Genomic DNA, 20612 nt, shown 5'->3' with positions numbered 1-20612 from the left:
TCTGGGTTAGTGGAGTCTGTAACCTGAAGCGTATGTAACCCGAGGTACCACTGTATCTGCAAACATGACATGAAGGCTGGCAACATTAACCCCTGGAGGGACGCCAACCGAGTCCCCAGAAGGAGCACGCTCCGGAGAGGCCGCTGGCGCAAAGGGAGAGCGTGAGCGGGATTCTCCTGTTGCGATTCCCCCCTTCTCCTTTCCTGTATTGGTCTCCACAGGTACAGCAGGCACTGTAACCTTCTGAGTTTGACTTAAGCCCCAAAGGCTCACTCATCCATTGTCTCCCTAGACAGATTGGGGCCAGCTTCGAATATACTAAAATAGTAGGTAGAATGGGTTTTTCTTTTTCTTTTTTGACTATGATCCTCAGCCCACATTCACCCAGAGTCAGAGCTCTCAGCAATCATCCCACTCCAACACAAAGTGCAAACACTCCCAGGATATATACATATTCCTTTTATTGTGTAATTGCGATGATCTCTCTCTGGGAACTCATGCAATCCCAGTTTCAAGACCATTTCTGCCTACAAATATTTGCAGTGGTCATAACTTCTTAATTTCTTATCAGTCCATGTCCTGTTGCTTCCTTCAAAAATCCCATAAATGTTCATGCTAGAAATGCTCTGTTGTGATTTTCTATTTGATCCCCTTTTGTTTCATTGCAGCCCAGGAGTGCCCTTCCAAATGGCAACAGGGAAACATTCTGGAAATATTGCAGAATAGCTACTGAAGCACAGTGGATGTGTGGATAATCCAGCATCAATCCATGACTAAGGCACTATGATTGCATCAATGACACATTGCAGCACACACCCACAAAAAGTTGAGAGGCTCCTCAACATCCTGCAATGGAGGTTTAGGAGCTTTTCTTTAATACTGCTTCTTTTTTCCAACTTGCATATACCTCTCAAAAAACCAAAATTTGAAATCCATAAAATATAAAAAATATGATGGAAAATAATACAAAAGCTGTTCCCTCAAAAAACAAAAACTAATGTAAAACCTTAATGACAGCATAATATCATGAACAATTAAAAGAGCATCAAAAACCAGCAACAGAGAAAACAATATATTTTTAAAAATTAAAGTATATTAAACTAGTTACTAAAAGCCAGGGGGTGGGGGAGATCCTGCCGATTTTGAAATAAATGTCATTGGGGGTACATCCCATAACCAAGTTGGGGACCACAACAAAGTCTCCATGTGCCTTACATAGGGCACTCATAGCCAAGTTGCTGGACTACAACTCCCATCATCTCTGACTCCTGACCATGCTGGTAGGGGCTGATGGGAGTTGTAGTCCAACATCATCCAGGACACACCATGTTGGCTACCCCTGATGCAGAGAATCCAATTGTTAATACAAAAGATTAATGAAGCAATCCCAAAAACAATGAGCCAGAGGCCTCACAGAATTCAGAGATACTTATGTCTGAGGAAGTATAGAGGTGGTGAGGATAAAATTTGCAGGGGGGAGGGGTTAAGTTGGTGCTTTAGTTGGAAGGAAATGCAAACAATATGTGTGATGTAACAACTTAAAATGAGCTTTAGTAGCAAAAGTGGGAAGGGACTGCTTTCTAGGAATACGTGTGTATTTGAACAGTTGGTGTAGGCAAGCAATGAAAGGCAGGTTAAAATTGGTAGAGGCTGAACCTTTTTGATGAACAGATTGTTAATTGACACGGTTAAAGTGTTATGGTCTGTTAAGGACTCAGCTGCAGAGGAAATTATGGGAATTAGAAGGAAAGAGAAAATCCCAAGTTTTGTTTCTTTTCTTATTTCTGCTGATTGTGACTCCTCTCAAAAGTTCTTTGCAAAGAGATCAAAACTGGCAAATGTTTTCATCTCAGTCATTCTGGTGTGGAGAGAAACTCCCAACTGGGCCTGAGAGGCAGATTTCGTCTCCTCAGGAGATCCTGAGGTGGGTTTGATATCCCCCCAGATAAAAGAAGGGGAGGAGGGTCTCTCCGGAGAACGAGGCTCCTGAGAATGTGTGGAGTTCGGCTCCTGAGTCAGCATCAGAAAAAGACACAGTTCCCCCTTCATAGTCCAGAGTTACCCGGATCCTCTTGGGCTCCTCACTCAGGGGCAGAGGAGAGGAATCAAGGGAAGTGTAAACTGTGTACTCAGCAATATCCATCCCCACAGCCCAGATCCCTCTCTCAGGGCTTAAGGGGAAGAAGTCCTTTCTCTCCACAGACTTCCTGGCAACCCCCAGAGCCCACCATTTCCCACTTTCCACATTGACTTCCCAGAAATGGCTGCCTGCTGTGAATCCCTCACGTCCCAACACACAAGGCCGACAACTGAATCTCTCAGGATTATCAGGCAGGGCTTGAGGTTTGTCTCCCCATCTCACGCTTTTCCGATTCCTGGACAGGATGAGCTTGGGATAGGCTGTGTCTAGATCCAGAATGACATTTGCTGTTGAGGAATAAATGAGGAAAAGAGGAGAAAGGCAGAATCAGCTGAGAGACAGAGACTGACATCCTGACCTAAGAAACACCCAGAAGAACCAGATTTCCTCTCTGATAAATGGGTCTTCCTCACATTTCATTCAGCATTGGGACACTCCCCTCTTTCTCCCAGATGCACCTCAAAATATATACCTTCCCCGTGGGTTTTTAAATAATGTTTTTTGTTCCTTTTCCCTCAACGTATTATTTCCCTGCCCACCCCCACCCCTGCATTCCAGTCACCCTTCAAGAAGCCTGAAAATATTCCCTCAGCTCTTCTATGAAGTAAAGGAGAGAAGGTATAGATGGGGGCAAGAGGAGAAAAAGGGTGCTCCTTTGAATCTCTCTGTGTGAATTGCCCAGAGGCTTACACTCAAATCAGAGAGAAGAAATCAATGTAGGCAACCTAACAAATGTCCTTCCCTTACAAACCTCCAGCATTGTTTTCTTACAACAATGATACCACTACACAAACATTTGTTGGCCTAAAGGAGGCTAAAGGCTATCTAACTAAGAGTTAAAAGATTTAGACTTTGGCAACAATGATCCTAAAACTCCTTTAATATCCTGAAAACACACCTGTATTTTTATATTTAAGCATCTTGAAATAAGCTATGCAGAAACTGAACTTGGCAGTTTTACCACCTCAAGGACAAGTTGACTGTAGTGAGAGCCTACTGGCTAGTGCCTATGCCATCCCTCACATACAGGATGTTTATATTACTGTGTTCCGATATGTAGGGTTGTTATCCTTCTGTTCTTTCTCTTTGCTGTGTGATGCTGAAGAGGGAGGGAGCTGAAATGGGACGCTCCGAGTGTTTATATGTAAATAAAGTAGTTTAGCCAAAATGTTGTGCTGCTGTGTCTGTCACGCTGAACTGGTGCTGCCCAACTCTGCTGAGAGCTAAGAAGTGTGCTGACACCCTAAAGGGGTTAGCCGCTGAGATGTTTGGGCTGGAGAAGAAGTACAAATCTCCCAAACGATCTGCCAGGAGGGAGAGAACACACCAGCCAGGTGTGCATCTCTGCTGGTCTTCTACTCTTGAGTAGGCCTCCTGAACATCAGTTCCAGGTCCAGGGATTGGTGCCACAGGGCACCACAGGCACAGTGCCAGCAGAAGAACCGGGTAGTGTTTTTTTGTCCCGGTAAAAGGCTCCGGTAAAGGCTGGCAGAATGAAGCCATCTCCGGAAGGAAGAAACACAGAGAAACTGTGAGTAAAATAGCCTCTGTCTAAAAGCAAATATAATTGATTTATTAATCCTTTAAATCGTTCTCCAAATCCTAATCTTCTATAATCATTTTTAATACTGGCCATTCTACACAGTCAAATGTCTTAAAGATATCCAGTACTAGTATACCAGTTTTCGATTTATTTCTTCTTATTATACCTATTTTATTCAACACTCTAATAATAATAATAATAATAATAATAATAATAATATCTTTATTGTCATTGCCCCCTTCGGGGACAACGAAATTACTTGACTGCTCCATAAAAACACTAATTAAACAGTACAGTATAATACAGCAAGGGAGATTAGATGACTTTCAAAGTCCGGGCTTCCCATTCAGGGCCGAGATCGCTCTGGAGAAGAAGCTGTTCTTAAGATGGCTCGTTCTTGTCTTCATCGTCCTGTATCTCCGTCCCGACGGCAAGAGCTCGAAGAGACAGTGACCAGGATGCGATGGATCTTTTACTATGTCCAGTGCCTTCCTATGGCACCTTGTGGCATAAATCTGCTCTAAGGTGGAGAGTGGGCAGCCAACAATGCTCTCTGCTGCCTTAACAACCCTGCACAACCCCATCCTATCCTGGATAGTACAGCTTCCATACCACACACATAAGCCATAAGTGAGCACGCTCTCAATGGCACAGTGATAGAAGGCAAGCAGCAGTTTCTGCAGCAGTTTCTTTCTCTACCTATTAAACTAGACATCTGTCTTCCTGCTAGTAAGCCACATTGGTTTTATTTAAATATTTATACATAAAATTGTTCGTCCTTTTGGCCATTATTGCAGTCTACATTATATTATATTATATTATATTATATTATATTATATTATATTATATTATATTATATTATATTATATTATATTATATTATATTATATTATATTTTATATTAATTTATATTTTATTTGATCCACGTTGAGGGTGGAGGGGGTGGGTCACCAAGAGATGATGAGGTTCCACATCACCAAGTTAGCCACCTATCCCCTAGTCCTGGGAATGACGTGGTTCATGAAACATGACCCAGTAGTAGCGTGGGGGCAACGTTCCTTAACGTTTTCTTCGGCCTACTGCTAAGCAAACTGTTTAGGGCTGGAAGCACCTAGAGAGGTGGGAGCCAAGGGGGCGGTGATAGGAGGGAAACACATGGGAGAAGAAAGTTCCATATCCCTGCAGTATAGGGCCTATAGGGACCTGTTCTGTGAGAAAGAGGCAGATAGGTTACCCCCCCCGACCCTATGACTGCAAAATAGACCTGGTGCCAGGGGGCCGAGATACCCACCTGCCGTCTACTCCATGTCAGAAGCGGAATTAGCTGAACTGAGGGAGTTTTTGCAGAAGAATTTGGAGCGGGGGTTTATCCGGCCGACTAAGGCCGCAGTCAATACCCTTTGCTGCAGACTGGAGATTTGCTGGAGAGGTTGAGGTCAGCGAAAATTGTCACCAAGTTGCACTTGAGGGGAGCCTACAATTTGATACGTGTGAGGCAAGGCAATGAGTGGAAGACGGCCTTCAGTACCAGACCTTTGCATACCTAGTGATGCTGTTTGGATTACAATTGGCCACTGCCACCTTCCAGGCCTTCATCAATCACGTACTGGCAGACCTTTTAGACAAATCGGTTTTGTCTTATCTTCATGATCTCTTGATCTACTCAGAGAGCCCTGAAGAGCACATACAACACATGACGGAGGTGTTGCAATGACTGAGGGCGCACAGACTATATGCAAGGTTGGAGAAATGCCAGTTCCACGTGAGAGAAGTGGAGTTTGGGGATATTGCGTGTCGCCGGACATGGATCGGGCAAAGGTAGCAGCGGTGTTAGAGTGGCAGAAGTCTAAGACCAAGAAGGACTTACAAAGGTTCTTTGTCAACCATGAGTTCAAGCTGCATGGGTTGCCGTTGTGGGTGATTTCAGACAGAGGAACACAGTTTACCTCACAGTTTTTGTGGAAGCTGATGCAGCTTATAGAGGTAGAAGTGTGCCTGACCTCAGTGAGATACCCACAAACCAAAGGGGAGTCAGAGAGACCAATGCTACTTTGCAGCAATACCTTTGTTGCTATGTGACCTGCCTGCAAGAAAACTAGGTGGACAAATTGGGACTAGCAGAGTTTGCGTATAATAATGCAGTGCATACGTCCACCCAACAAACACCATTTCTGGCCAACTATGCAAGACATCCGAGAGCGTTTCCGGAGCCGTGGAGCCCTCTATTGGTGCCATCAGTGGAACAGCTCGTGGGAGAGATGTAGGCATTACAACAATTACTGAGAGCCTTGAAGCAGCTAAAATAGCGTACAAGAGAAGTGCAGATGAGCATAAGCGGCAGGGGGAGGAGATCAAGGTGGGAGATAAGGTGTGGTTGTCCGCAAAGGACTTACCAACGAAGGGGAGGTGTAAGAAGTTAGAGGCAAGGTGGTTGGGGCCTGTGATGGCCTGGGATTCCGATTCGGAGGATGAAACAGAGGAATCCCGGCCTGCACAGGAGTCCCCGCCTCCAGGGCCGGCTGAACTGGGGCCAGGCCTAGATGCTGAAGAGCCTGCACCTGTGGCAGTGCATCAGGAGCTGGCCCCAGGTGAAGCCCTTCTGGCCCCAGAGAGGCTTGACGACGCAGTGGCCACAGGTGAGCCTCCTCCAGGGCCCAGTAACCCTTCGGCCTCTCCTGATCTGCAGAGGTTTAGAGCAGAGAGGCGAAGGGAACTGGTTGCCCCCAGGAGGAGTGCTCGCCTTAAGGCCAGAGGAGGCGGGGCTCCTGGGGGCCGGGACCGCCCCTGGCCTTAGAAGAGGATAAAAGCCCAGTCAGCCCGGCCCCAGGTTGCGGGAGCAACGTCGTTGTTGGCTTCGGACCTTCCTGCGTTCTTGATCCCTGCTCGGCCTCCTGTTCCTGACTATCCGGTACTCCTGTTCCCTGCTCGGCCTCCTGTTCCCGACCATCCGGTGTTCCTGTTCCCTGCACAGCCTCCTGTTCCAGCGTTCCTGTTCACCGCCCGGCACTCTGCCTCGGACCTTGCCCCTCTTCGTGCGGACTTTGCTACACCCAAGGTACCTTACCCCCGGGACCAGCACAGTTTGCTCCCGCCACCTCCCGCACTCCCCCTTCGTCGGGGTGCGTTCGGGAAGAGCCAGAGGCCATGGCTGAACAGGCGGCTGCACTGGTGGCTTTGGCCCAGGAGAACCAGGCCTTGTCTCACACCGTGCAGCAGCTCAGTGACGCGGTTGAGGCACTTCAGCAACGCTTGGAAGCCCTACCGGCTTCTGGGGCCGACGCCCCGGCTCCGGGCAAGTACCCAGTGGCTTTGCCTGAGAAATTTGATGGAGCCCCGGCCAGCTTTCCCATGTTCCTGGCCCAGGCCAAACTGTATATTCAGGGGCGAGCCCGGAACTTTCCTGACGACCGTACCAAGGTGCACTTTTTGATTAGCTTGTTAAAGGACCAGGCGGCCAAGTGGGCGTTGCCGCTACTCAGGCAAGACTCCCCCTTGCTGGCAGACTATACGGGGTTTTGCAATCGTTTGGAGGCCGCGTTCGGCAACCCCCAGAAAGAGAGTCAAGCCAACCGGGCGATTCGGCATTTGAAACAGGGCAAGTCCACGGTGGCCACATATACCACGGAGTTCCGGCTGTTGGCACAGGACTTGACCTGGAATGACTCGGCACTGCGGGACCAGTATCTCGAAGGGCTTTCGGACGAGGTACTGGACCAGTTGGCCACAATGGAACGCCCCACCACGCTGGACACTCTCATTCAACGGAGTCTACAAATAGGCGACCGGTTGGAGGATCGTCGTCAGGCCCGGGGTCGCCGACACTTCCAGTTCACGGCACCAGCTTTTTCCGGCAGCCCCACGGTCACAACTGATTTAACGGAGGAGCCTATGCAGCTCGGGGCAGTGCGGCCACGCCTTTCCCCCGCAGAGAAGGCGCGGCGTCGGGATGGAAATCTCTGTCTTTACTGTGGCGGAAGTGGACACTTCGCTCGGTCCTGCCCTGAGAAACGCCAGCCGCAGGGAAACCGCCAACCCCAGTAGCTGATGGCCCTAGCTACCGGGGGTCCCAAACCGTACAGAATGGGCCCGCACCAATGGACTTGCAACATCTTATGGTTTCGGTACGTTTATACCCTCCAGGTGGGCCCTGGATCCTCACCCATGCTTTGGTAGATTCAGGGGCAACCCGCTCCTATATGGACGCTGCTTTTGCCGCCCATCATCAGGTGCCACTTCGGAACAAGCCAGTACCGGTCCAGGTGGAAGCGATTGACGGACGACTTCTGCGTTCAGGTGCCGTTACTCAGGAGACCCAGCCTCTGGTCCTGTGTCTCCAGCAGCACCGGGAGTTGCGAACTTTGGACATTGCCTCTATGCCCCGCTTCCCCCTGGTGCTCGGGATGGACTGGCTGGAGGCCCACAACGTTCAGATTGACTGGGTCAAACGGACCGTGCACTTCCCAGACCCATGTTCCCATGCTCAATCCGGAACGCTGGCGGCCGCGCCCTCAGAGGAGGCAGCACCCACGCTCCCAGCCGTGTACCAGGACTACCAGGACGTGTTCGAGGAACGGGGGGCAGACCAGCTGCCGCCGCATCGGCCTTTTGACTGCGGCATAGACCTCCAACCCGGAGCGCCTTTACCAGTGAGTCGCTTATATTCCCTAACAGAGCCAGAGCGTGAGGCTTTGCAGGACTTCTTGCGCAAGAACCTGGAGCGTGGGTTCATTAGGCCTTCCACCTCGCCCACCGCGGCGCCGGTGCTTTTTGTTAAGAAGAAATGTGGGGAACTCCGCCCTTGCCATGATTACCGAGCCCTGAACAAAATTACCGTCCCAGACCGGTACCCCTTGCCCCTTATCTCGGAGCTGCTGGAGCGGGTGCAAGGGGCACAGGTGTTCACCAAGCTGGACCTCCGGGGGGCCTACAACTTGATTCGGATCCGAGCCGGGGATGAGTGGAAGACAGCGTTTGGGACCCGGTACGGGCAGTTCGAATATTTGGTTATGCCTTTCGGTTTGTGCAACGCGCCTGCTGTGTTTCAACGCTACATCAACCACGTGTTTCAGGACCTGTTAGACAAGTACGTGGTGGTGTATTTGGATGACATACTGATTTACTCCCGTGACCCGGCTCGCCATGAGGGACATGTCCGGACCGTGCTGCAGCGCTTGCGTGAGCACCGTTTGTACGCAAAGCTCAGCAAGTGCGAGTTCCATCAGCGGACTGTGGACTTCCTTGGTCACCGGCTCTCTCCAGATGGGGTGCAAATGGACCCGGGGAAGGTGACAGCGGTTCAAGAATGGGCGGCACCCCGGAACCGCAAGGACCTACAGCGTTTCCTGGGGTTCGCCAATTACTACCGGACCTTCATCGCTGATTATGCTCATCGCACCACCCCGTTGACCCGGCTACTGCGCCCAAAGACGCCGTTTTCCTGGGACAAGGAGGCAGAGGAGGCGTTTCAGGGGTTGAAGGCCTGTTTCCAGAGGGCACCAATCTTACAACATCCTGACCCCTCTCGACCCTTTGTGGTGGAGACCGACGCTTCCAGTACGGCTCTCGGTGCCGTCTTGTCTCAACAGATTGGTCCTGAAGCGCCACTCTTACCCTGTGCCTTCTATTCCCGCCAGCTCCTACCAGCGGAGCGTAACTATACTGTGTGGGAGCGGGAACTACTGGCCATCAAGGTAGCCTTTGAGGTCTGGCGCCACCATCTTGAGGGGGCACGACATCCGGTGGAGGTGAGAACCGACCACCGGAACCTGGAGTACCTCCAGACCACCCGCAAGCTGAACCAAAGACAGATCCGGTGGGCGTTGTTCTTTTCCCGGTTCCAGTTCCGGATCCGCTACATCCCTAGCTCTCAGAATCAGAAGGCGGATGCCCTGTCCCGGAAACCTGACGACAACGCAGACACGGTACAGCAAGCAGAACCCACCACGATCCTACCTCCGGCTGCATTCCTGGCCACCCAGGAGGCGCAGCCACTGCAGGTTCGGGTGCGGGAACAGCAGCGGGTCGACGCTTGGGCCCAGGAACGACTCCGGGAGCTGGCTGAAGGGTCCAGCCCACAGTATCCGGGGCTGGTCCTGCATCAGGGCCTTCTGCTGCACCACGGTCGTTTGTACATCCCGCCAGGGCCACTACGGCTGGAGGTTCTCCGGATGGCCCATGATGCCCCAGCAGCGGGGCACTTTGGACGGTATCGGACCACCCATCTGGTCAGTCGAGAGTTTTGGTGGCCCCGCCTGAAGGCTGACGTGGCTCGCTACGTTGCTGGTTGTGATGTCTGCCGGCGCGCCAAGGGACCTACCGGGCGACCCCCCGGCCTACTTCAGCCATTGCCAGTTCCACCGCACCCTTGGCACACGGTTTCGTTGGACTTTGTAGTGGACTTACCCTCGTCTCGTGGCTGTACCTGCCTTCTGGTTTTCTCCGACCATTTCACCAAGATGGTGCACTGCGCTCCCTGTCCATCTGTACCCACAGCCAAGGAAACTGCTCAGCTGTACCTTCAGCATGTCTTCCGCCTGCATGGCCTACCTGAGCGCGTGGTGTCCGACCGGGGCGTTCAGTTCACATCCCGGTTCTGGCAAGCACTACACCGGACCCTCGGGACGGAGGTCTGCCTCTCGTCAGCCTACCACCCACAGACCGATGGCCAGACGGAACGGGCGAACGCGGTGCTGGAGCAGTACCTCCGGTGTTACTGCAGCTACCAGCAGGATGACTGGGTCGACCACCTGGCATTGGCGGAGTTCGCCTACAATAACGCGGTGAATGCGTCCACCCAGCAGACCCCGTTCCAGGCCAGTTATGGTTATCATCCACGGCTGTTTCCAGAGGTGCTGCCGACATCCGCAGTCCCGGCGGTGACGGAGTGGCTTCAAGAGCTCCAGTCCCAGCAACAGCTTTTGGTGGAGCAACTGCACCAGGCCAAGGAAGCGTACAAGGCCCAGGCCGACCGCCACCGCCAGGTGGGGCCGGAACTTCGCGTCGGTGACCTGGTTTGGCTCTCCACTCGCCACCTCCACCCCTCTCGACCTTCGCGGAAGTTGGACGCCCGCTTCACCGGCCCGTTCCCTATCGTAGACCAAGTCTCTCCTGTGGCATTTCGTCTCCGGTTACCCGCAACCCTGAAGGTTCACCCGGTCTTCCACAGGTCCCTTTTGAGTCCGGTGGCCCCACCCGACGAGTTCCACCCGAACCGTCCCCGTCCGCAGCCAGTGTTGGTTCGGGGAGAGCCTGAGTACGAGGTGGAACGCATCCTGGACTCCCGATACCGCAGGGGGAAGCTGCAGTATCTCATTGACTGGAAGGGGTACGGACCGGAGGACCGTTCCTGGGAACCAGCGGCCAACGTCCACGCACCTGCCTGCCTCCGAGAGTTCCATGCGACGTACCCCGGCAAGCCGGGTCCGGACCCTCGGTTGAGGGGGGGGCCTGGGAGGGGGGATGGTGTGATGGCCTGGGATTCCGATTCGGAGGATGAAACAGAGGAATCCCGGCCTGCACAGGAGTCCCCGCCTCCAGGGCCGGCTGAACTGGGGCCAGGCCTAGATGCTGAAGAGCCTGCACCTGTGGCAGTGCATCAGGAGCTGGCCCCAGGTGAAGCCCTTCTGGCCCCAGAGAGGCTTGACGACGCAGTGGCCACAGGTGAGCCTCCTCCAGGGCCCAGTAACCCTTCGGCCTCTCCTGATCTGCAGAGGTTTAGAGCAGAGAGGCGAAGGGAACTGGTTGCCCCCAGGAGGAGTGCTCGCCTTAAGGCCAGAGGAGGCGGGGCTCCTGGGGGCCGGGACCGCCCCTGGCCTTAGAAGAGGATAAAAGCCCAGTCAGCCCGGCCCCAGGTTGCGGGAGCAACGTCGTTGTTGGCTTCGGACCTTCCTGCGTTCTTGATCCCTGCTCGGCCTCCTGTTCCTGACTATCCGGTACTCCTGTTCCCTGCTCGGCCTCCTGTTCCCGACCATCCGGTGTTCCTGTTCCCTGCACAGCCTCCTGTTCCAGCGTTCCTGTTCACCGCCCGGCACTCTGCCTCGGACCTTGCCCCTCTTCGTGCGGACTTTGCTACACCCAAGGTACCTTACCCCCGGGACCAGCACAGGGCCATTTGAAGTGATCCGAGCAGGTAAATCCTGTATTGTTCATACTTAAACTGCCAACCACAATAAAGTTATATCCTGTGTTTCATAGGGCTCTCCTGTCACCATACGTGCCTGCACACCACTACCAGGAACCAAAGCAGCCCCCCCCCTCTTCCAGTTATGGTGGAAGATCAGGAGGAGTTTGAGGTCCAAGAGATTTTGGATTCAAGGTTGTGTAGAAGAGAGTTGCAGTATTTAGTGTCCTGGAAAGGCTGTGGCCCAGAGGAAAACTCCTGGGTAAGAAGCCCAGATTTGCATGCCCTAGACTTGCAGAGGCAGTTTCACCATAGGTACCCCCACAAACCCAAGCCCAGAGGGTGGAGGGAAGGGGCTGAGATCAGCAAAGAAGCAGCTGAGGAGAGTGAGGTATGCTGGGAACCTGAACCGAGAGAGCCCTCCATGGCAGGCTGTGAGGCAGAGGAGGAGGAGGAAGGGGGGCTTAGAGGAGGAGGTGGTGTCAGCTCCGTGCTGCCCGTGACTCCACTGCCAGAGACTGAGAACGCATGGAGGCAGGGAGACAAGATTAGGCTGGAATGCGAGACGGGGAAGGAGCAGCCAAGCTGCAGTAAAAACCTGGCCTCTGAGAACAAAGAGTAGGAAGGGGGGGAGCCCAAGGGGGGAAACACAGACTGTCAGTTTCAGCTCTGACTCAGAGACAGGGACACCGGAAATAGCTGATCCAAAAAATCATAGGTTCGAGAGAGTCCGTGAGAGGCGGGAAAGAGAAAAAGAGAAAGTGGGGGTTTTGTTGTTGGAAAAGGAAGGGGTGGAGCTCAGACTTGGCAACAGCAAACTTGGGGGAACACGCCAAGGACTGAGCTTCACAATGCTTTATGTGTTTGAGCAATAAATCTGAGTTAATTACTACCAGAGTGTCTCACATCTGTGGGAGAGAACCCCAAGACATTACAGTTGAGTTATTTGCTCCGAAATTTCAAATATCTTACTGTTCTGGAAATTAGTCCCTCCCCCCCCCCCCCTTCTGCTATTTAAATGCAAGAGGTCAGATCATTTCTAATTGTCCATTTTTGTCTTCACAAGCCTTTTGCTTAGAATTCTTTTCCGGCTGATAAGCTTGGTGTCCAGCCCAAAATTAAGGAGTTGTGTTTATTTTTTCACTATTCCAGATTACATTCATACTTGAAAAGTTTCTGTATTCTTCACTTCATAATACTTGTTTTTCAGAGTGAGAAATCCATATTTTAAAATATTTTCTCTCCGTTTCTGCTGCTTAATCCATGACCAGCAGCCCCCGCCCCCCGTGGTTTTTTTTTTACTTCCTGGGTGGGGAATTATTTTGAAAAAAACAAGTGGAAGCTAGCAGCTCTCTGTGCACATGCCCTGCTGGTACTAAATCAGCATGATTAGAATCAGCCAATTAGAAGATAGCCACAAATGCAGCAGGGAACACCTACTGGTATGAATGGGAAAGACTGAAGTTGCTCTCTTCATAGATATATTCAGTTATTTGTGGGTGAGGACTATGCATCTAATTAGAACAGAGCCAATTAACAGTCAAATCATGCTCAGATGTGGGCAAAACCAAAGGATCCAGCAAAAGCAAAAGGAGAACGATAAGACTGATTTCAAGTACTCCTCCCTCTCTTAGAATAACACCAAGGAAAGGACAGAGCATTTAATCCCAATGAAATACCAGCTCCCAAGTCGTGCTTGAATTTGGTCCATCACAAAAGTTACCTTTCTGAGGATTTCTTCTAAATGACAGAACATCTGAGGAAGCAAAGAGAGATAAAGACTGAGAGCTAGACTTTTATACCTCAAATAATTTTGTGACAACCTTTTCACTAAATGACATAATATCAATTGTTTCTTTATTTCAAGTAAAATGTTAAGATATAGAACCAACAATTGCACATAAGAAAACTGTATGAAAAGATAAAAATAAAAAAATGTTAAACTGAGAAATGACAGAAACACTGCAATATCAACGTATTAAAAGGATCCAAGGGAGAGCTGTCTACAACCTTAACAGCTGCCCCAGGTAAACGGATGAAAAATCAATTATTGAAGTCAGAATTGTTAACCATAATGACAAATTAAACTTGCAGAGGAAGAATTTGCCTGACCAAACAATTAAAATTCTTTCAGATTCTTAACAAACATTTTGGTAGAAGCAAAAATGGGGCAGAAATTAAATTTATTTTGCATTCACGCTTTCTGAAACAATATGGGAACTGAAGCACAGCAATCCTTCAACACACACTTATCTCAATTTTCCTATGCAGTTCTCCAACCGACTGATATATTAGGGGAATCTCTGCATAAAGCTGAATATGTTAGTGAGTCACCCACAAAACAGAATTCTCTTACTGAAAACTGCTTGAATAATTGTGTACATTAGCCAAATATCTGTTTCTTAGGAGAAATTTGCTGATGAAATACGCTGATGATTTTAGTGAGCATTAAACCACCACCGCCCCAGAAACTGCTGTAGAAATATAAATGTCAAGAGAGGCTGGTGAATTTTCAAGAAGATTTAAAAAAACAAAACACCACAAGAACACCCAGGAGATCATGATGGTTGCAGCACTAGGTATGTCAGCTGCTGGTGGGAGTCTGAGGAAGAAGAGAGAACTTAGGAGATAACTCCACAGGTGGGAAACAAGCTCGAGCTGGGAGTGGAATAACTCTGTGTTTGTTAAGAGCCTTTCTAATGCCCTTCGGGATGGGAAAACACAAGAGGAGTATAAAGATAAAAAATGAAAAAGAGGTTCAGTACAACTGTGAACTGAACACTGGAACAAAAATAAATCCTGACTTTGCTCGTATTGCAGTTTGTGGCAAGAGTAAATAAAATACAGTAAGAGCCTGGCATGTTCAACTTTCGGACTAATATATTGTCCAGTGTAAAATCCTTGCAGCTGCTCATTACCTTTGATTTCCTCCATCTCAACATACAGAATGGGATTTTTAATGCAGAAATTTGAGATCTGGCTCTTCAACTTTGATAGGAAACCCATTGGATTTTTAAATGTCTCCCTTAGCTGACACCTGATGGGGAAAATAAACATTGACCCAATCAATTGCAGAATTTCTGAGTGCAGCAAAAGAAAGCAATTGAGAGAAGGAAAGCTGAGAGAGACACACAGAGGAATGGAGGCACAGAGGGGAGATGATTCCTCCTTACTAGGGACTCCAGAGCCAGACATCTGAGGGCCAAAGGAGCAGCCCCAGATCTCTGAATCTCCTCAGTTAAATCTACTCAAATGGAAAAATAAAATCAAGTGATACCATCCTGCTTCAGAGCTTTTTTTTTGGCTGCATTACCTACAACATGCAAGAAAAATGTGGAGGAGAAAAAGATGATTGCTACTGTTGACAAAAGTGAAATGTTCCTTCTAGCCTCTTACCATGAACCTGTGTGACACCTTGAAGTTACGTATTGCAGCTGGGATATGTTCAGGAGCACAACACACACCTCAGCTCCTGCTCCCTTGTTGGAACCTTTCGCCACATCCTAAGAGCCTGTAGGAGCAGGTTTTATTTCCTGTCCTCCTGGACCTTTCCCAGTTTCACAGAGTGATATTAATGGAAATGAGCAGGATTCACTTACCTCTGCAAGGTGCTTCTCACATCCTAGAAAGGAAAAGAGGAAAAGAAGAATGGGATTCACTGCCTACCACAGGCTGTATAATGAATACCCATCAGACCCTGTAAGGGATGCCCTCTGATCCTCTTAACTGAGTTAAGATTAAAAAAGGATGTGTACAAAAAATGGAAAAGGGGGGAAACCACCAAAGAGGAATTCAAACAAATAGCCAGCACGTGTAGACACAAAGTCAGAAAAGCTAAAGCACAGAATGAACTCAGGCTTGCTAGAGAGGTTAAAAGCAACAAAAAAGGCTTCTATGGGTATGTTCGTAGCAAAAGGAAGAACAAAGAAACAGTGGGGTCACTCAGAGGAGAAGATGGTGAAATGCAAACAGGGGACACAGAAAGGGCTGAACTCCTCAATGCCTTCTTTACCTCAGTCTTCTCCGATAAAGAAAACAATGCCCGACCTGAAGAATTTGGAGCAAATGATTCAGTAGAGAAAACACAGCCCAGAATAACTAAGGAGATAGTACAAGAATACTTGGCTAGTTTAGATGTATTCAAGTCTCCAGGGCCAGATGAACTGCATCCAAGAGTATTAAAAGAACTGGCAGATGTGATCTCAGAACCACTGGCAGTCATCTTTGAGAATTCCTGGAGAACAGGCGAAGTCCCGGCAGACTGGAGGAGGGCAAATGTTGTCCCTATTTTCAAAAAGGGGAAAAGAGAGGACCCAAATAATTACCGCCCAGTCAGTCTAACATCAATACCAGGGAAGATTCTGGAGCAGATCATTAAGCAAACAATCTGTGAGCACCTAGAAAGGAATGCTGTGATCACCAATAGTCAGCATGGATTTCTGAAAAATAAGTCATGTCAGACTAACCTGATCTCATTTTTTGACAGAATTACAAGCCTGGTAGATGAAGGGAACGCAGTGGATGTAGTCTACCTTGATTTCAGCAAGGCATTTGACAAGGTGCCCCATGATATTCTTGTAAAGAAGCTGGTAAAATGCGGTCTTGACTATGCTACCACTCAGTGGATTTGTAACTGGCTGACTGACCGGACCCAAAGGGTGCTCATCAATGGTTCCTCTTCATCCTGGAGAAGAGTGACTAGTGGGGTGCCACAGGGTTCTGTCTTGGGCCCGGTCTTATTCAACATCTTTATCAACGACTTGGATGATGGACTCAAGGGCATCCTGATCAAATTTGCAGATGACACCAAACTGGGAGGGGTGGCTAACACCCCAGAAGACAGGATCACACTTCAAAACGACCTTGACAGATTAGAGAACTGGGCCAAAACAAACAAGATGAATTTTAACAGGGAGAAATGTCAAGTATTGCACTTGGGCAAAAAAAATGAGAGGCACAAATGCAAGATGGGTGACACCTGGCTTGAGAGCAGTACATGTGAAAAGGATCTAGGAGTCTTGGTTGACCACAAACTTAACATGAGCCAACAGTGTGACGCGGCAGCTAAAAAAGCCAATGCAATTCTGGGCTGCATCAATAGGAGTATAGCATCTAGATCAAGGGAAGTTATAGTGCCACTGTATTCTGCTCTGGTCAGACCTCACCTGGAGTACTGTGTCCAGTTCTGGGCACCACAGTTCAAGAAGGACACTGACAAACTAGAACGTGTACAGAGGAGGGCAACCAAAATGGTCAAAGGCCTGGAAACAATGCCTTATGAGGATCGGCTAAGGGAGCTGGGCATGTTTAGCCTGGAGAAGAGGAGGTTAAGGGGTGATATGATAGCCATGTTCAAATATATAAAAGGATGTCACATAGAGGAGGGAGAAAGGTTGTTTTCTGCTGCTCCAGAGAAGCGGACACGGAGCAATGGATACAAACTACAAGAAAGAAGATTCCACCTAAACATTAGGAAGAACTTCCTGACAGTAAGAGCTGTTCGACAGTGGAATTTGCTGCCAAGGAGTGTGGTGGAGTCTCCTTCTTTGGAGGTCTTTAAGCAGAGGCTTGATAACCATATGTCAGGAGTGCTCTGATGGTGTTTCCTGCTTGGCAGGGGGTTGGACTCGATGACCCTTGTGGTCTCTTCCAACTCTATGATTCTATGATTCTATGATTCTATGATTCTCTTGAGTGAGTCTGCCTAACAAACTCCAAAGTTTTGGATAGGGATGGATGAATCTAAACATTTCAATTTATCTCAGTTTATATCTTTCTGATCTTGTTCAGTTCACCAGATTAGTTTCTGATTATTTTTTAAAACCTGATGAAAATTCATGGGATCTTCTCTGTTTTTCCAAGGTATCCATAGTATATTGGCCACAGGAGAATTTATGAATAATTGTTCCAACTGAAAGAGTTTCATTTCCAATTTCTGAGATCTCTTTAAATTTAACCACGTGAGCTGGGCAGATTCATACTATTTAGCTAAATTAGGTACTGCCAGTCCTCCTTTCTGCATAGGAATCTGCATTGGAACTCTCTCAGGTGTTTCCTTTGCCAAATAAAATTGCCAAATAAAGTGCTGGTTTTGACCTATAGAGCCTTGAATGGCTCAGGGCCACAATACCTCAAGGACCGCTTCTTTCCATATGAACCCACCCAGAACCTGAGATCATCTTCAGAGGCCCTTATTCATGTGTCCCCTCCATAGGAGGTCCAGAGAGTGGCCACATGAGAATGGGCCTTTTCTGCAGTGGCTCCCTATTTGTGGAATGCTCTCCTCATTATGCACCTTTAGGCGCCAGGCAAAAACATTCTTCTTTGCTGATTGTCATCCAATGACCTTTGAAAATGCGTTTTTTGAGGGGTTATTGAGTTGTCTCTGTTTTTATTTGGGTTATGTATTCTGTGCTTTTATATTTTTTATTTATATTTTTATTTTAAACAATATTTATATTTTTGTGTTTTTATATTTTTATATATTGTAATTTTATCCTGTGAACCACCCTGAGACCTCCAGGTATAGGGAGGTATATAAATTTAATAAATAAACAAATAGTTGCCCAAGCATCTTTTTTCCCCCTCTGGAGCTTTCCCTGCAAAAATCTGCTCTTTAAAGCTGATTCAAAGCAAATGGCAATCCACAGAAGAACTGAATTGCCATTTGTTGCACTCAGCTTTAAAGAGTGAGTTTTTGTGGGGAATTTCTGTGGGGGGGGGGGGAGAAAAGAGCACTTTGGCACAGCCTGGAAAGAGCGAGACAAAAGGTCAGTGTATTTAAACTCAGAGAGGCACTTTGGGCTATTCCTGCCGCCGTCTCACCTGCAGGAGTTCACTCGCTGGCTGCTGACTCTTCTCCTCCATCTCCCGGATGCTCCTTTCAAGGGAGGAGAGTTCCTCTGAGAGTCTAGCCAGGTGCTCCTCCCTTCTTCTTGTGATTTCCTTCTCCATCTCTTCTATCTCATTCAGGAGAAGCTTTTCTCGTTCTTCCAGAAATTGGTGCAGTTGTCTGAACCTCTCCAGTGTATTCCTCTTCTCAGTTTCTATTAATTTCTGCAAGAACCAGGAAGAAAGAGGAAAAGAGGAAGCAATAGTGTTTTGAAAGACCTTCATTAACAATTTTATGTTAAATTGTTAAATTGTCAGCAATGGGGCTACATCATGACTTGGTCCTTCAAGTACTTCTCCCCTTTGGAGTAACAGTGACACTTACAAGCAGTTTGTTGCTTTCCTTTCCCATGTTTGCTTCGTAAGCCAGAATTTTCTCTCTCTCTTTCCTTAGATGCCCCAGGCGCCAACAGATGATTGTCTAAAGAGGAAACAAAATCTAAGATTTGATTAGAGCTGTAGGCCCTAATTAATATTATGCTTACTTCTAGTTGTTGTTGTTTAGTCATTTAGTCGTGTCCGACTCTTCGTGACCCCATGGACCAGAGCACGCCAGGCACTCCTGTCTTCCACTGTCTCCCGCAGTTTGGTCAAACTCATGCTGGTAGCTTCGAGAACACTGTCCAACCATCTCATCCTCTGTTGTCCCCTTCTCCTTGTGCCCTCCATCTTTCCCAACATCACGGTCTTTTCTAGGGAGTCTTCTCTTCTCATGAGGTGGCCAAAGTATTGGAGCCTCAGCTTCAGGATCTGTCCTTCCAGGGAGCACTCAGGGCTGATTTCCTTCAGAATGGAGAGGTTTGATCTTCTTGCAGTCCATGGGACTTTCAAGAGTCTCCTCTAGCACCATAATTCAAAAGCATCAATTCTTCTAGTACCTGGGCCCTACTGTTCAATTTTTGATTAATAATTGCTCTGGGAGTTTCTAGGGTTTTTTTTATGTACACTAAAAAAAATCTTCGAAGCTACCAGCATGAGTTTGACCAAACTGCAGGAGGCAATGGAAGACAGAAGTGCCTGGCATGCTCTGGTCCATGGGGTCACGAAGAGTCGGACACGACTAAATGACTAAACAACAACAAAAATCTAAAGCATGAGAACTTCCATTTCTTTATTTTTACTACAGTTCATCATTATGATTACATTACACAGGAACCCTTTGACATAAATGCAGAAAAACAGTGCTTTTAAAAACAAAAACACATTTTAAAAAGTTGCTTTGTAAGCAGAACAAAGTTTTTGTTCTGTTTCGGATAGCACAGAAATGAGGCCCAATTTTTGATTCTCATGACTGTACAGATTAGCAATTTATGATATTTGCTTTACAGCAACATTGAGAGCATATTATATACACCGAGAGAGAGATGAAAGGATTGTGTTAGCAAGTGTCAAAATGACTTCCTACCTTGTATTCCTGGACAGCCTCTTCCTTGAGAACCACAGTGTGCGATTTATGTTCTGCAGATTGCTGACAAACCAAACACACCAATTCTTCATCTACTTTGCAGAACAGGTCAAGTCTTTTTTTGTGCTTCTCACATAGTTCCTTTCCCTCGAGTTTGATTAATTCTGCTAAATCTGCCAGCTGACAATTGCGATGAAAACTCCTTTTTCGGATCTTGTACGTGCAGACGGGACACTTGCAGTCCCCCATGCAGATTTCATCCCGTACCTCACAGTGCTTCGTGATGCAGCCCAGGCAGAAGTTGTGGCCGCAATCCAAAGTCACGGGGTCTGTCAGGAAGTCCTTGCAGATGGGGCACAAGACTGCCGCTCCTACATCCATGGTTGGTGGGGCTGAGGCCATGGCGGATCAAGAGTGTGTGCCTTTGTTGAGATGAGAGGTGACTGTATGTGCCCACTTCACCAATTTGATCCACGGAATTGGCACTTTTACAGGTACCACGTAATACCTGCCCT

The 20612-nt window shown here is 48.3% G+C and overlaps 1 protein-coding gene across 1 annotated transcript; it reads right to left on the bottom strand.

The window, feature by feature from the left end:
- Positions 1–446: 446 nt before the first annotated feature.
- Positions 447–20516, bottom strand: LOC310670604 (tripartite motif-containing protein 10-like). Its single transcript, XM_083426183.1, has 7 exons — positions 20098–20516; positions 19018–19113; positions 18627–18857; positions 15401–15423; positions 14720–14838; positions 13525–13557; positions 447–2427 (listed from the first exon to the last, which is right to left on the bottom strand). The coding sequence occupies exons 1-7, from the start codon at positions 20497–20499 to the stop codon at positions 1910–1912; spliced, it is 1422 nt and encodes a 473-aa protein (XP_083282309.1). The 5' UTR covers positions 20500–20516; the 3' UTR covers positions 447–1909.
- Between the last annotated feature and the right edge of the window lie 96 nt (positions 20517–20612).

The sequence above is a fragment of the Podarcis tiliguerta genome (genome assembly GCF_965153285.1).
Source record: "Podarcis tiliguerta genome assembly, chromosome: 2".
Classification (NCBI taxonomy): domain Eukaryota; kingdom Metazoa; phylum Chordata; class Lepidosauria; order Squamata; family Lacertidae; genus Podarcis; species Podarcis tiliguerta.
Note: the sequence above shows the minus strand (reverse complement) of the source record. Positions and strands in the feature narration are given on the sequence as shown.